Source organism: Diabrotica virgifera, chromosome 4 (assembly GCF_917563875.1).
Source record: "Diabrotica virgifera virgifera chromosome 4, PGI_DIABVI_V3a".
NCBI lineage: Eukaryota > Metazoa > Arthropoda > Insecta > Coleoptera > Chrysomelidae > Diabrotica > Diabrotica virgifera.
Genome location: NC_065446.1, coordinates 68,451,834 through 68,468,014, shown reverse-complemented (window position 1 = coordinate 68,468,014; position 16,181 = coordinate 68,451,834). Strand labels below are relative to the sequence as shown.

Below are 16,181 nucleotides of genomic sequence, written 5' to 3'. Positions count from 1 at the left end.
GTGACGTCAAAAAAGTTTCCAAACAAAGCAACTGTCAATTGATTATACACGTGATTTTTGTAATCATTTTTATTTTATTTTAACAATCATCTGCACGTTTTTTCTAAAGACACAATTCTTGTTAGTCTTATCAATCATATTGCTTTTAATTTTATAAATGTCCTTACACAAAATCAAGGATTTACACACTACATAGTACTTACTGTGTTTCTTCAGGTTTTTAACCAGTCCTATTTGGAAATATGGTGGGAAATATACTATGATCATTGATTACAATCACGGGTACCCAACACATTACCATTTTGTAAGAATTAAACATCCTACAGGCATTATATTCCAATTACAAAAACGAAAACAAACACCATGTGTGAATTTTTGCTTTGTTTGGAAACCATTTCAGAGTAGCCAACATTGATTTGACGTCACGACTATCACGGTCCATTGCCTTATAAACAATGTGTTTTGGGAAAGACCAGATGGGAGAAAGTCTGTTGGATGGCTTAGAAAAATATCTGAAGATACAGTCAGAGAAAATCTGGAGAAAATGGGAGTGAGACAATGGGAAATAGTGGCACAGGGCCGATAAACATGGAAGGCAATAGTAAACCTAGCAAAGACTCACGAAAAGTTGTTACGTTACACTATTGATGATGATGATGTCTGTGAAATCAATTGTTTAGATCTTAAGACTTAAGATTAAGTTTATTAATTTACCTTTATTACTCCACCATAACATATTCTGATGTTGCTCAGAAACGGCTAAAAGTCTTCTTAACAGTTTATTTGCTTCTCCATACCACTTCATTTTAAATATAGCGTAACAATTAAGAGCTAAACTATATTTATCTGGATTGTTCTGACTACGTATGCAATACTTGGCATTCGTTAAAACTTTTTCAGAGACATCAATTTTCGCCTCTAAAAGACTTATTATAACGTAGGAAGTTAAACTGGCCGTGCTGTTTTCCTTGCTTGTTCCACCCTACAAAGTAAACAAATCAAGTTTTTAAGGACAAGTAAAATAAACAAAATCATTTACTATATGGACATAAAAATTTATTAAAAAATCCTTTATAGAAGGTATAAATATGACCTTTATAAGTGATACGGGACCTACAAAGAATTAACTTTCTTCTTAAAGTGCCTATCCGTTCCGGATGTTGGCGATCATCATGGCTATCTTGACTTTGTTTACCGCAGCGCGGAACAGTTCAGTGGTAGTCGTGTTATAACACTTAGGTAAATTTTGAAGCCAGGAAATGCGTCTTCTTCCCGGTCCTCTTTTACTATTTACCTTCCCTTGGAGAATCAGTTGGAGAAGGCCGTAACGTTCTTGATTTCTCATTACATGTGCTAGATATTCTAATTTTTTTGTTTTTATGGTTATGAGAATTTCACACTCTTTCCCCATTCTACCCATGACTTCCACATTGGTAATTCGGTCAACCCAGGATATACGTAAGATGCGCCTATAACACCAATCTCGAGCCGATTCATAGATGCAACAGTTAGTGTCCATGCTTCCATTCCGTAGAGCAGAACTGAGAATATATAGCATTTCAACAGACGGTATTTTGTTTTTAATACTATGTCTCGACTGTTGAAAATGGGTCTCATTCTAACGTATGCTGCTTTCGCCCCTTAATTCGAAAGAATTAACAATGAAAGAATATCATTCAAAATTTCGAACTATACCCCAAAAAAGATAGTGGATGGGTTGCAGAGCCCACAATGTTCAAGTACGGTATGCGGCAGAATAGTACTGAAATGCGCATGCCTCAAATTTATATGTGTCATGCGCTGAAATTTACTGAATGGTTTCCGAACGTCGTTATAACGTATGTGAATGCCATGTTAATGTCAAGTGATTCAGGATGGTTCTCAGTTTCGTAGAAAATTTTTTTATCGTGGAGTACTATTTTCGGTCATATGGAAAAGGTTGCGAAAACTGTCCAAGATTAAAATCAACAATGGTTTTAGCAGGAAGGGGCAACCTGTTACACGGTCAGGGAGTCCCTTTGAATACTTCGTGATCATTTTGGGAGATCGTCACTCACCAGACCTAATAGAGGGAGAGGCAGCGCTGAAAAATCTCTTTGAATTTACTAAAGCTAAATTTTTCACAGTTGATTACTGTGATTGTATAGAGAAACATACTGCGATCGGTAAAGCGAAACGTAGAACAGGGGTTACTGGAGGGTATCAAAGTTGCTTTTCTATGAAGGTAATTAAATCCATTTACTTAGGCAAGGCTGAAAATTAGTACACACATTCTAAATTGAATCTAAATAAAAGTTATTATAGTCGGTCAGCTGTATGACGGGACAGAACCGCTCGGTCGGCCCCACTGAATGTGCAGGGTTATTCACTATATTTTGACCCCTTGCAAACTGCTTTATTTACAGAATTAGAAAAAAATGCAAAATACAAAAGTTATTCGATTTTTAATTATGATTTTTGGACATATATATCGTACTAGTGATGTCATCCATCTGGGCGTGATGACGTAATCGACTATTTTTTTAAATGAGAATAGGGATCGTGTGCTAGCTCATTTGAAAGGTTATTCAATTCTCTATATAATACTATAAACACTAAGATCATTATTTATACAGGGTGTCCAAATTTTTTTTGAATTATTAATTAAACAACTAATTTAATTAAAATTTTTTTTTGGGCATCTTGTATAATTAATCATGTTAATGTTTATATTACTGAATAGGGAATCGAATAGCCTTTCAAATGAGCTAGCACTCGACCCCTATTCCCATTTAAAAAATAGTCGATTACGTCATCACGCCCAGATGGATGACGTCACTAGTACGATATATATGTCAAAAAATCATAATTAAAAAATCGAATAACTTTTGTATTTTACATTTTTTTCTAATTCAGTAAATAAAACAGTTTAAATGGGGGTCAAATATAGTGAATAACCCTGTACATTCACTGGGGCCGACCGAGCGGCTCTGTCCCGTCATACAGCTGACCGACTATAATAACTTTTATTTATATTTAATTTAGAATGTGTGTACTGATTTTCAGCCTTAGTAAATGGAATTATGTAATTACCTTCGTAGGAAAGCAACTTTGATACCCTCTCAGCAACCCATGTTCTACGTTTCGCTTGACCGACCGCAGTATGTTTCTCTACACAATCACAGTAATTAACTGTGAAAAATTTAGCTTTAGTAAATTCAAAGAGATTTTTCAGCTCTGCCTCTTGGACTATAACGCCACCTGATACGCACACATGGGGAAAGCTGAAGGAGGTAGACCGATCCACCGTCTGACATTCCGGAATTGCAAACTATAATTAAAGATTTTTTCGTACCAGAGAGCATCTTTAACATCTGGTTTATCGGGAACGTCGTCGTGAATAATTTTTGCAAGGTTATATCATGTATACTAAATATACAGTGCGCTGGAATAAGTGTTACCCCCTTATTAACTTTTTTATTTTTAGCACATAAGCAAAACGCTCGGACAGGTCGATTTTTAAAATAATCATGGTATATTATAGCATCAATGTTTCGAACTTTACGCGATCTCTCTTCAGGTGACAGGCATAACTTTGATTTCTTTAAATTGGAAAGTTCATCATGTGACACCTTATTTAAAAGGTTTTGAAATACTGCTTACAAACATGTATAATACTTTAATGCTATTTGAGAGCGTAGGCCCAAAATTTCGGTCGAATTATTTTTAATTGCATTCATTTTTTTGAATCCTGAGAAAACTAATAAGTATTTTTGAAAAATTTGAACGCAAAATGAAATATTACAGTATTATCGAGTCCCTGAGAACTTCTATAGTGTTTATTTTAATAAGTCACAGGGGTGAAAAAAGAGAAAATTTAGTCCGATTTTTAATTTCAAATATAAACTTTTTGGTTAGTCTAACGGACATTCAGCCCTCCGGACTGAAGTCTAACGGACTTATTGTAATAATACAATCTTGTACTCTGCGTTTAAATTTAACAAAAATACTTATTAGGATTCGAAAAAAATGAATGCGTTTAAAAAGAATTCGACCGAAATTTTGCTCCTACGCTTTCAAATAGGATTAAATTATTAAACATTTTTGTAATCAGTATTTTAAAAGCTTTTAAATGAGGTGTCGTATGAAGTACTTTCCTACTTAAAGAAATCAAAGTTATGCCTGTCACCTGAAGAGGGATCGCGTAAAGTTCGAAACATTGATGCTATAATATACTATGATTGTTGTAAAAATCGACCTGTCCGAGCGTTTAGCTTATGTGCTAAAAATAAATAAGTTAATAAGGGTGGGTAACACTTATTTCAGCGCACTGTATAATTAGAAGTAGGTTGAATGCTGGAATATATGGAATTTATAGGATTAAAAGGCAGATATCGAGCACCTAGTTTAATTAAATCTTGCTCAAGTATACTTTCTCTAACTTAGCATCATCAGGGGCATTCCGTCAAATCAGGAAGATATCCCAGCAAAATGCAACATTTGTTTGGCAAGAAATAAATTTTTAAATTGGCAACTAACACATAACATAAAACACACACTGGACGAAGGACAAACAGATCAAAAAATAAATTAAATTATGCCGGGTACTACATCTTGGCAAGTCTAAAAATGTAAGAACAATATTGATTGTTATATTACAAACATGTGGTGGATTTGACAAATATTCAAAATATTTCGATAAAAATGGGCTTTTCGAGAAAGTACTAAGAGGCAAAAAAGTTTTAAAAACATTATGTTTCACTAATAATACTACAGTAATAATTTAATAGGAACATACACAAAAGTTTAGGGGGGTTTAAGGGAACAAAACCCCCATAAAATTTTTATGGGGTGCACAAATTTTACTATAATTTTTTTTTCAATATGCTCCTACCACGTAGGGGCCATGTCCATTTTCAGTAAAAAATCTCTAATAGTTTTCGAAATATTGGAAAAAATATATTTTCATTTTGTAACTTCAAAGGACTATAACTTTTTTTATGTGCACATTTGTGCTAAGGTAAGTAGGTTCAATCAATCTATTTTTGAACCCAGAATCTGTGGTATAATTTATGACCAATCTTTTCGGGATACCCTGTATTTAAATTAAAGATAAATAAATTAAAACTTTAGAATAAAATAGAGGTGTCAACTTATTTTTATCCTAATCAGACTTATTGGGCAGCTGCAAATAATTACTTAATGAACGACATGGACGACCTTCTTTCACCCCCAAACATACAATTTTTGAGTATCTTGTGTGGTTTTTGAAAAGGGAAAATTTAGAGAAAAATATTGTGGAATATCAAGTAATAAAGGATTTGATGAATATTTATGATATAACCCAAATCAGATAAATTTGAGATACGCTATTGCTGCACCTTTACTATTGAATATAGGGAACTTATTTTCTCAATGTTTCCCTCTACAAAATATCTGAAGATCTAAAACTTACCATATCTTGGAAAACGTGCAACATCGTATTAAAACATCCATTTTCTAGTTGATTATTTAATATCCAAGTAACAGCTTTGTTTATGACATGTTGATCTACATAAATATACTCTCTAGCTTGCGCTAAAATTTTTACAACAAATGTTGTTAAAAACATGGAGCCCATTGGGTCATAATACCCAAAAGCAGAGAACGAACCGTCCTCATGCACATAATTCAGTATTCTCTGATAACCTAAAAAAACAAAAATAATTATAAAAACAATTTGTTCTAGTTTCCTTGTACAGAAGCCAAAAACTTACAATATTTACTTCCATCGTAAGAGTGGTTTTAATTGTTAATATCAGTTGATAAGGAAGCAATGCCTCAAGTAAAGGTTTCAGAGATAGATATAGAAATAGAATCCATCATTTCCAATAAATCCCACTCTCACGTTCCCTGGTCAAAAGCTTGAATCTATGCTTGAAAATAGCAAATTTGCTAGATTATTACCATAGTTAGAAGAGTACCATACAGGTCTAGAAGAGTCATGCCGGGGAGACAGAACTGAAAGTTTTCAGAGTAAAACCACCTTCATGCTCATGTCTAGGAACCAAGGGGAAACATAAGATCAAGAATCCACCATTAACAATTTTTTGATGAAGGAGATTAAACTAGGATGTCAGCGGTTAACAGATTCCATTTCAATCCACTGCAAGTCAGTAGAAATAAAAAGAACTTAAATATTAGCTTAATCCATACTTTCGTGATGTATAGAAGTAAAACATAGACTTTATTTAGCAATGACAGGGAAGCGCTCAGAAGGTAGAAAAGAAAACTCATCAGAAACATTTATGAACCAGTTAGAGCCGGTGAAGTCTGATGGTTAAGGAGAAAGCAGGAACTACACCTGCTACTTATAAAATAGACTTAGTGACTAAAATAACGAATGGGCTTATAGGGTGAGGTAGTCATACACAGAGAGCGGGGGAGGAAAGAACCACCAAGAAAGTGTTTATCAGTAGCCCAGGGGGAAAAAGGAGTTGGGGAAGACCCCGACTAAGGTACATAATGACAAGGATATTTTGTCCATATATAAGCTAGCTAGCCAACAACAGGGAATAATGGAGAGATGTCGTGAAACATGCCGAGGCTCCTCAAGGTCTTTAGCGCTATGGGGTAAGTTACATAATGCAATTGTAAGAGATGATTTAAATGCATGGATCAGAAAGATACTTCACAACTAGTAGAAAAAACCGAGAACAGAACTTACATGACAACCAAAATATATTGCGATGGGATACTATATCCTGCGATAACTATTCTATATACGTGCGAATGTGATCATCAAATCTTATCTACGGCGGTCCGATAAGTACTTAGCCTCTCCGCCCGATAGCGACACTGTTGCAAGAGAAATCTACTATCTTGTAATACATTATGGTAGATGGCCTATGTCAAAATATCAGCCCAATCGGACTCGTTGTTTTGTTTTGACTTTTTTTTTGTTTGAGGATTTTAGAAAAATGAAAAAAGAGCAATATCAGTTGGTGATTCGACTCTTGTTTTTAGAAGGAAAATCCCGCAGCGGAATCAAAAAGCGCTTAAATTGTGTAAACAGTGACTCTTCTCCATCGATGGAAACCGTCAAAAATTGATTTAACGAGTTTCAACGTGGTGGCACGTCGATTTTTGGTAAGTCACTCAAAGTTGCCCCGAAAACGGTTACCACTGAGGATAATGTGAAAGAAGTCCACGTTCTCGTATTGGTAGACCGTGAATGAAATACCACGAAGTAAAATCTCACCCTGAATGTGCGTGAGATAGCTGAGAGAGTAGGCATCTCAAAAGATCTCGTTGGTCATATCTAGCATGAAATTTTGGGCATAAAAAAGTTGTCGGCGCGATGGCTGCCGCATTTTCTAACTCCGAACAATAAACGTAACTATGAAACCACTTCATTAGTGTCTGATGCTGTTTAAGCGTAATCCAAATGAGTTTCTGAGTTGTCTCATAGCCGTCGACGAAACATGGTTCCACTCGTATACACCAGAGACCAAGGAAGAGTCGATACAGTGGACGTCACGATACAAGAAGACTGTCCAATCTACCGGAAAGGTGACGGCCACCATTTTCTGGGATTCACAAGGTATGATCTATATCCACTTTCTGGAAAAGGGCAAAACGATCACAGGTCTTTAGTATGCCGCAATATTGGCCCGATTTGACGCCGAATTTCAGAAAAAACAGTCCCAATTGGGGAAGCAAAAATACTCTTCCACCATAACAACGCTCCGGCTCACACTTCCGCCATCGAAATGGCCAAATTGGTCAGATTGGGGTACAAAATGCTGTTCTATCCAACATATTCTCCAAATATGGCCCTCTACGATTTCTTTTTGTTTCCAAACTTAAAAAAGTCACTTGCCGAGCAGAAATTTAAGTCAACTAAGGAGATTTTCACCGCCACGGTAGCCTTCTTTGCAGACCTCGAGAAAATATATTCTTCAGACGGGTTTAAGGCCCAAACCAGATGGGCCACTCTGCAGCGCTACTCTGTGGATCCACAGAGAGGCTGAAACAGGCGTTTTTCTAGCGCCGGCGACTACACTGCGAAGTGGATCGTTTGGAAGGGTGCGGCGTTTAATGTAATGAGTGAGAAAAAAAAGTAAACTTGTTTAAATTATTAAAAACTTGCCGGCGAATAATCTTTTAAATAGTGTGTTCGTCAAAGTCAGTGTTTGTAGTATCCATAGTTTCAAATATTTTATAAAATTTCAACGCTTGTGAAAAAATACCAATAAACTCAATAAATGGAATTACGAAGAACCAGACAAAAACAGCTATATCACAGAAAGAAGCACATAAAAAATCAACCAGTACATCGGGTATCCTACAGGCGTAAAATAGTTTGATACAACCTGACAACTGAGTGAAAGTGAAAACATATTAGCTTGCAACCCCCTTTTAACTGATATCTTATCGTTTTGTTTTCAACAACAAACAATAAAACCTTTTATGACCTAGAATGGGACCCCACAATTTAACATAAATAAATAAACAATATTGTATTTGTTTTGTTCAGTTCAAATGTATCCAATGTATAATAAAATGTAAATATAAATAGAGAAAACATTGCTTATGGGATTTATTCTTTTCGATAGGGCTACCTTCTTTAAAATCAGAAACAAATAATTCAAAGATGACGTCCCACGCTTTTCCTTTGAATGCCATATAAATATGCTCTCGGGTTCTTGTATCACAAATATCCGGTCTGTTTTGCATTTCACTCAAAAACCGTTCCGAATCGAAATTCATTTTAGGTGCTCACCCTATAAATTCTCGTAAACATCTGCGGCAGCTACAAAAGTGGCCCGTCTGAATGGCGTTTGCCAGTAGTAGTGGACGCCACTAATAGCAGTGACAGTGTTGCCATATCAAATTTCTGGATCTCCCTAGACGGGAGCTTCAATTTCCCCTAGAAATCCCTAACTCAATTCACAAGCACCGAACATATAATTGTTTACTATTCCGTGTATGATAGAACAAAAAAAGAAGAAATTTGCATTGTCAGCTGTCAATTTCAACAAAAAAAGAAGAAATTGTCATTGTCAGCTGACAATTTCAATAAAAAAGAAGAAATTGTCATTTGTCAGCTGTCAATGATAACAAAAAAAGAAGAAATTGTCATTGTCAGCTGTTAATGTCAATTTGTAACAAAACATTAAACGTCAACAAGGTTGAATGAAGTTGAAGAAAACTGTATTGTTAAATTTGAATTCTACATGTTAAATCACTGCATAGTAGGTGGTGCCAGCAATAAATATAAAAATTATTTCACACTTTAAAAAAATACTAAGATTTCAAAAATAAATCAAGAAAAATCCCATTCTCAACTGAAGCTCCAAAAATCTCTAGATTCGGGGAAAATCTCTAGAAATGGCAAGCCTGAGCAGTCAGGCTGGGCAACTGTAGCTGGCCATAGTCACTCGTCTGGGGTGCGACGTCCACTTCACATAAGAACCCACGGTAAATCATCGGAAGCTGCTTTGTGGATCCACAGAGTAGCGCTGCAGAGTGGCCCGTCTGGTTTGGACCTAAGAAGGTGGAGCATCGCTGTGTTAAGTGTATCGAGCTAAAAGGAGGCTAAAAGGTTCAGAAATAAATCGCCACTTTTCCAAAACTTTCGTTTTTCTTTTGAAGGCTAAGTTCTTATCGGACTGCCCTAGTAGAAAAGTTTAGGTAACTAAATTATAGTTTTGTAGTAGGTATTACCTATTTTTAAATTCCTTAAAATCTTCTGCTTCATGGCTCTCTTCAAGGTATTTGTGGCATTCAAATATTGTAAAACGTACAAATTTGGTGCCATGGTAGCCATTATTTGTTCTCCACATCCCGTAGGCATATCCAGAAGGTCATCCAGGTTCTAAACAAAGTTTTCTTTAGGTTATTAGTATAGAAATATTAGTATGTAACTTACATCTATTGTTTTTCCAAGAATATCTCCATTTAAGCTAATATGAGATTTGTAAGTTCCAGGAACAATCTTCGAAGGCACAATGTGATACCAAGACACATTATTATTTACTGAAGATGTTTCTAAAATGCAATTTTTTTTGTAATTTTTATTTTCCTAATATATTTCAAAAAGAACAAAGATTGTTTGACAATTCAAATATTGATTATTTGATTGTTGAAAAGAAATTTCTAGTGAGTTGCTAGAAACTTCTCAAAAACAGTCCTATTAAGGTAAGTGAATCAACCTCTGCATAGAACAGGTTCTAAGAGGACCTTTATAGCCTGGAAAGTTAGCACCTCATAAGTGCCTTTTATCCAGGGACAAGGATGAAGACCAATCTAAAGGAAGAAACCCTTGAAAAAATTACTCTTTTCTCCAGGTAGGTGGTTGAGGTATCAGTATGTTTGGCTGCCAACTATTGTAAATTTAACTGTAAATGATCTATTTCTATATTTTGTCAACAAAAATCGTCCTAAAATATTGTAAAAATTTACGAGGTTAATTCAACATTAAATTTTTAATACACGGCATATTCGTAATGTACATACGCAAACAGTGCATACAAATTATAAAAAGAAACGTTAACATCCATCAAAAAGAATCGGAGATATTTTGAAGTTTGAAGTTTATATATCATTTTTCGATATCTCCGATTTGAAAAAAATGGACTAATTTCGCCAATAATAATCGTAGCACAACCTTTTTTTAAACTTGCCAGCTTTCGAATATGAAAAATAATTTTTCCCCGGGTAATACCAAAACAAGTTTTCAACTTGTTTATAAGCAAAAAGTTGTAATGTTTTTGCAATCAAGTTTTGCAATGTTGGAAATGGTTTCTCTAACCTTTTTAAAGTCTTTCGATAGAATAATTCTCTCTCTTACTTACGCTACTCATGGAATCATTGTAATTTCATTTTATTTTGACTTATGTTATTGGCCAAAAAAGTTGTTTTGGATAAACAAATCGACTAAACTTTTAAACTAACTGATGAATCACTCTGAAGTTTTAACCACATTTTTAGCACTATAAGACCCAACTTTCAACGGAATATCAAGATTGTGGCTGCATTTTTTACAATAGTTTAACATTTATTAAAAATTAAGCAGGGCCACTTTATCCATTAGGCAATATTGGCAGTTGTCTAGGGCGGCACATTATGAGAGGGCGGTAAAAATACTGTACAAAAATATTTGTATATAAAAATTATGGATCTGGCTTCTGTCATTAAAGAGTATGAAGCTCTTTCAAATTACTTTACCGCAAGGAAGCCAAAAAATTATGCCCAAATAAAACATGTAAAGAAATAAGAAAGAGAAAAAGGAAAATTCAATTTGACGAGGGGTCCAATGATCAACTAAACTTTTCAGCAAGTGTTGAGATGAAAATCCTCACATTCTATATTATAATCGACACTCTGATAAGAGAACTGAATAGACCTCTGGAATCTTATCGATTTATTTGTCAACGTTTTCGTGTTATTAACAGATTTGGCAAAATTAAGCAATGGAAAAATTATTAAAGAAGCTGAAAATCTGATACAAAATAAAGACGACCAAGATACATAATGCATACATGAATGCATAGTAAAGGTTCATTTGGATACCACAATAAAATCACCAATTGACATATCTTAATATTTAAAAAAGAGTTACCACAGTCATTGAAAGTGGCTATTACCTCCGATTTTGTTGAACCTCCATCGATTTGCATGAAAATTGGTGAGTGGTTAGAGGATATCTCAAGGAACAAAGGTGATATGGTGTTAACTTGCGCTTTTACCCTGGGGTGGATGCCACCTCTTCTCAGGGGTGAAAATTGTTTTATTAAAAATATCCCCAGAATTCGATAGAAGGACAAATTCTAAGCAAAATTTGTTACATAAAGTTATTAATATAAATCAAAACTTTTTGAGTTATTAAAGATCAAAAATTTTAATTTTTCGTGAGAAAAATGCATGTTCTTAACCGCTTTTTCATAAATAACTCAAAAACTATAAGATTTTACAAAAAAGTTATTATTACCAAAATTAACCCTAGAAGATCACACCTATTTTTTTTTACATAAACCGCACACATGGGTGTCAGATACTCAATGATTTTTTGTGAAGAAATAAAAAAAAGTAAATATTTTATGATTTCCAGAGACTCTCTAATCACTATTGAATACATACGAATAATTAAATCAATAATTTTATTTTCTCTCAATTAATTGTGGTAACACAAAAGAACAAAATATTAAAAATACCTAAAAATAATTAAAAAACATTTTCTAAAAAACCGGAAACATAATTCAAAATATTTTAATTTAATTTAACAACAAAATGGTCTTTCTAACTGAAATATAGCACCTTTTAATTATAGAACTCATATTCATTCTTAGCCAGGTATTTCAGTTTCACTCATTTTAGTAACTACATTCATAAGACAATGTGGCTCTATGCTCCATGCATTATGCTTTATAGCAAGCCGAGCAAGCACGCTTTGCCTTTGCAGAAATAACACCTAGTTTTCTTTACTAAATTTGTGGGATGTTGTGTTGTTAGGTCATTAACTTGAACGCACACTTGATCGCAAACCTCACACATGGGTGCTACATACCCTAGCATGTATTCAATAAATTCTCGTGATTGGAAATATTGCTCAAATGAGACCGCAACTACACACCCGTCCTTGGCAGACTAGAGACTGAATTTACATAAAGCAGCATTAACATTGAAATGCAGCTGCGCAAGCTACATGCAGTTAAGTGTCGCGATGGGTATCTCACACCCAAGTGTGAGCTTCCAGGGTTAAAGCTAATAAAAAATGAAAAAAACTCCTTACTGGAAAAACCTTTTAATGTCAATTAAAAGTGAATTATAGGTAATTGAATGTATATTTTTTTCGGCGAGTACCTAAATCGAAGTATTCAAGCTTAAATAACGGGAAAATGATGCATTTTATAACATAACCTTATTAAACATTTGTCAAAGTACTTAGAAATATCTATCAAATGAGCTCCCGAACAAGTTGCTAGCATTAAAATTTATGAAACAAATATTTTTCAAAATTTATCTTTTAAAATTTTTTCCAAAAAAGTTATTGTTTTTTTAATAACTCCGTTAATTTTTGCGATATCAGGTTTATCTAAAAACTATTTGAAAGATAATTTTAAGGGCTATTAAATTACGTTAAATTCAATATTTTAAACGCCTTACTTTTTTAAAAATAAAATGTTAAATGGCCCCGGTTACATAGTTCTCGCAGCAAAATTTAAGCTTTAAACGTTTCTATCTCGGTTATTTTTTACCCTACAGAAATAGTAAAAAGGTAAACTATTTGATACAAAAAAAACTAAAATTTAGTTATACTATACATATATCACTTTTTACGTATATTGAGTATTTTTGGAGTTATTTTCAAAAGAAAATTAAAACTACGATAATTTTAAAAATTCTGATTTTTAAAATTATATCTTTTTTTTTAATTAATATGCATCCTAAATCTGTCAAAATTGTTGAAATAATTACTTATGCTAATATAAAGAAATTCTTCTAAGGATTACTATAAATTTTAATTTTTGTGGAAATTGTGTATGGTTTATTTTTCACTTTTTCCTAAAAAGTTCTAAAGGTTCCCTTATTTTCATCATAACTTGCTTAATTATTGTGATGCTATTAACTCCTACTGGAACTCATTTGATAGGTACTTCGAAGTACTTTGACAAGTGCTTAGCAGGTATATTTTATAAAAGGCATCGTTTTCCCGTTTATTTAAGCTTGAATACTTAGATTTGAGTACTCGTCGAAAAAAATATACATTCAAATACCCATAACTAACTTTGAATTAGCATTAGTTTAGTTGTTTAAGTAAGGAGTGGACTCACATTTTTATTATCTTCAATTTTGGTAATAATAACTTTTTTGTAAAAGCTTATAGTTTTTGAGTTATACATGGAAAAGGGCTTTAAACCATGCATTTTTAACTAAAAAAATAAAATCTTTGATCTTTAATAACTCAAAAAGTATTGATTTATATTAATAATTTTTTATATATTATAACAAATTTTGCTTAGAATTTGTTTCTCTATCGATTTATGGTATTATTAAAAAAAATAATTTTCACCCCCGAGAAGGGGTGGTATCCACTACCACGGTAAAAGCGCAAGTTGACATCATGTCACCTTTGTTCCTTGAGGTATCCTCTAACTATTATATCTATATCTAACTATAAAACCTTCAGTGACCGCAGTAAGTGGATTGAAAAATATTTTCCCTAATTTTGACATTGCTTTGCACATTTATTTGTGCACCCCAGTTGCCAACGTGTTTGCTGAAAGGTCATTTTCGAAAATGTCAAAAATTAAAAATAAAATCCACAAGTAAAAATTTCCTGTAGCTGGGCTCTATACCATTAATTACAAAAATTGAAGAAAAACCTTCTGCGTAAAAGGTATATTTATTTTTTTTTATAAATATACCTTTTACGTAGAACATTTTTCTTCAATTTTTGTAATTAAAAATAATTTCACATCAAGTATGACTCAAGAACGTGTAACTAATTTGTCGATTTTGTCAAGAAAAACAATTTTTTTGAAAAGAATTCTCTGATGTGATCGAACTGGAATGACAATTTTTTCTGTTATAGATATATAAATATCGTAGTTTAAATCCATTTTTAATGTATTCTTATTTAAATAAAAATTTCTGCAATTTTTTTTCGCCAAAATGGTACAAGTTTGAAGGGCGGCTACTAGAGAGTTGCTTAGGGCGTCAATTGACTTAGACGCGGCCCTGACATTAAGGGAAAGTGAAAGGAAAACAAGAACCGGAGGACGACGCGCGTCCTGGATAAAAATTTAAAGCAGTAGAGTGGAAAAACAACAATATATCTTTTCAGAACCGCTCCAGGGCCTCGATTTTTGACCCTTCGCTTCGTTATCGAACGTATACGCTTCGTATATGTTTAGTATACGAAGCGAATACGTTCGATAACGAAGCGAAGGGTCAAAAATCGAGGCCCGGGCAGAGTAAAATGTCCTTAAATGTCCTTGTTTTCCTATCAGCTTTAGTTTTAGGTTTCAGTAGTCTCAAAATGTAGTGCAATTTATAAATAATAAAGTGTTTTAATAATAATTGGCCGAAACCTTTAAAAATATTAAATTATTTGACCAACCCCACACCCACACACCAAGGAAATTTGGACAAACGTATTTATTAACATTAACCATCAGGAAATAATACAACAAACCGGCATATTTATGTTTCGTGGACTTTAGAAGGCATTCGAAAGGGTCCAATTAAAGGACGTTATCCATTTATTGTACGCAAGAGAAGTTGCTCTAGGAATAAATAAAACAATCGAAAATATGTACCAGAACAACACAATAAAAGCAAAAGCAGCTGAACAACTAACTGGCCTAATTGCAGTTGACAATGGGAAAAGGCAGGGAGACTCCCTGAGGCCTCTATTGTTCAACCTGATCATGGATAAAATAATAAAAAAAGTAAGAACTAAAAGGATACCAAATGGGAGAAAAACAACTTAAAATAATCTGCTATGCAGACGACTCCTTACCAATCTCTCAAAGTGAAGATTATTTATAACGTATGCTGCACCAATTTCATATAAGCACTAGAAAATTTAACATATTAATTTCCCCAAAAAATTCCAAATGAATGGTTATAACAGCAAATCTAATAAGATATAAATTAGAGCTGGAGGATCAGAAAATAGAACAAATCATGTAGTTTAAATATCTAGGCACCACACTGTATACCTACGGAAAGCTCGAAACAGAAGTAGAATATCAAGTGAATAAAGCAAACAGAGCAGCAGGTTACCTGAATGAAACAATATTAGGGCAGTCAATGAGGGTATGTGGCTCCGAATTCCATCCTACCATATCGATTTACGTGATATTTTCACAGTAAGTAGGGAATAGCCCAAGAAACAAAGTCTACCCTATGCCAATGTGTGCTTTTGTCTTGGGGCGGTTGCCACCCCTTCTCGGAGGTGGAAATTTTTTTTGGTTAAATAACTACGGAAGTTGCTAGAGAACCTAATACTAAGCAAAAACTGTTCTATAATTTTTTTTCCAAAACTCAATACTTTTTGAGTTATTCCTGGTTGAAAATTGGCCATTTTCATTGAAACATAACACCTTTTTAAAAGGTTTTTGCGAATACTTTAAAAACTATGCATCTAACTAAAAAAACCATATAAAACATTTTTGTAGCTTATAAAATAAGAAAGAGATTTTCCTTTCTGA

At 33.7% G+C, this 16,181-nt stretch overlaps 1 protein-coding gene across 2 annotated transcripts in view; it reads right to left on the bottom strand.

Moving 5' to 3' along the window:
- LOC114335190 (alpha-2-macroglobulin-like) overlaps positions 1-16,181 on the bottom strand; it is a 134,584-nt gene that overhangs the window by 18,710 nt on the left and 99,693 nt on the right. The window contains exons 18-21 of one of the 2 annotated variants that reach the window (XM_028285381.1): positions 9,893-10,011; positions 9,688-9,838; positions 5,435-5,667; positions 715-982 (exon numbers count right to left, since the gene is read on the bottom strand). In XM_028285381.1, the coding sequence (XP_028141182.1) occupies positions 715-982; positions 5,435-5,667; positions 9,688-9,838; positions 9,893-10,011 (771 nt within the window). The remainder of the gene's footprint in view (positions 1-714; positions 983-5,434; positions 5,668-9,687; positions 9,839-9,892; positions 10,012-16,181) is intronic. The other variant, XM_028285382.2, reaches the window with a different exon arrangement.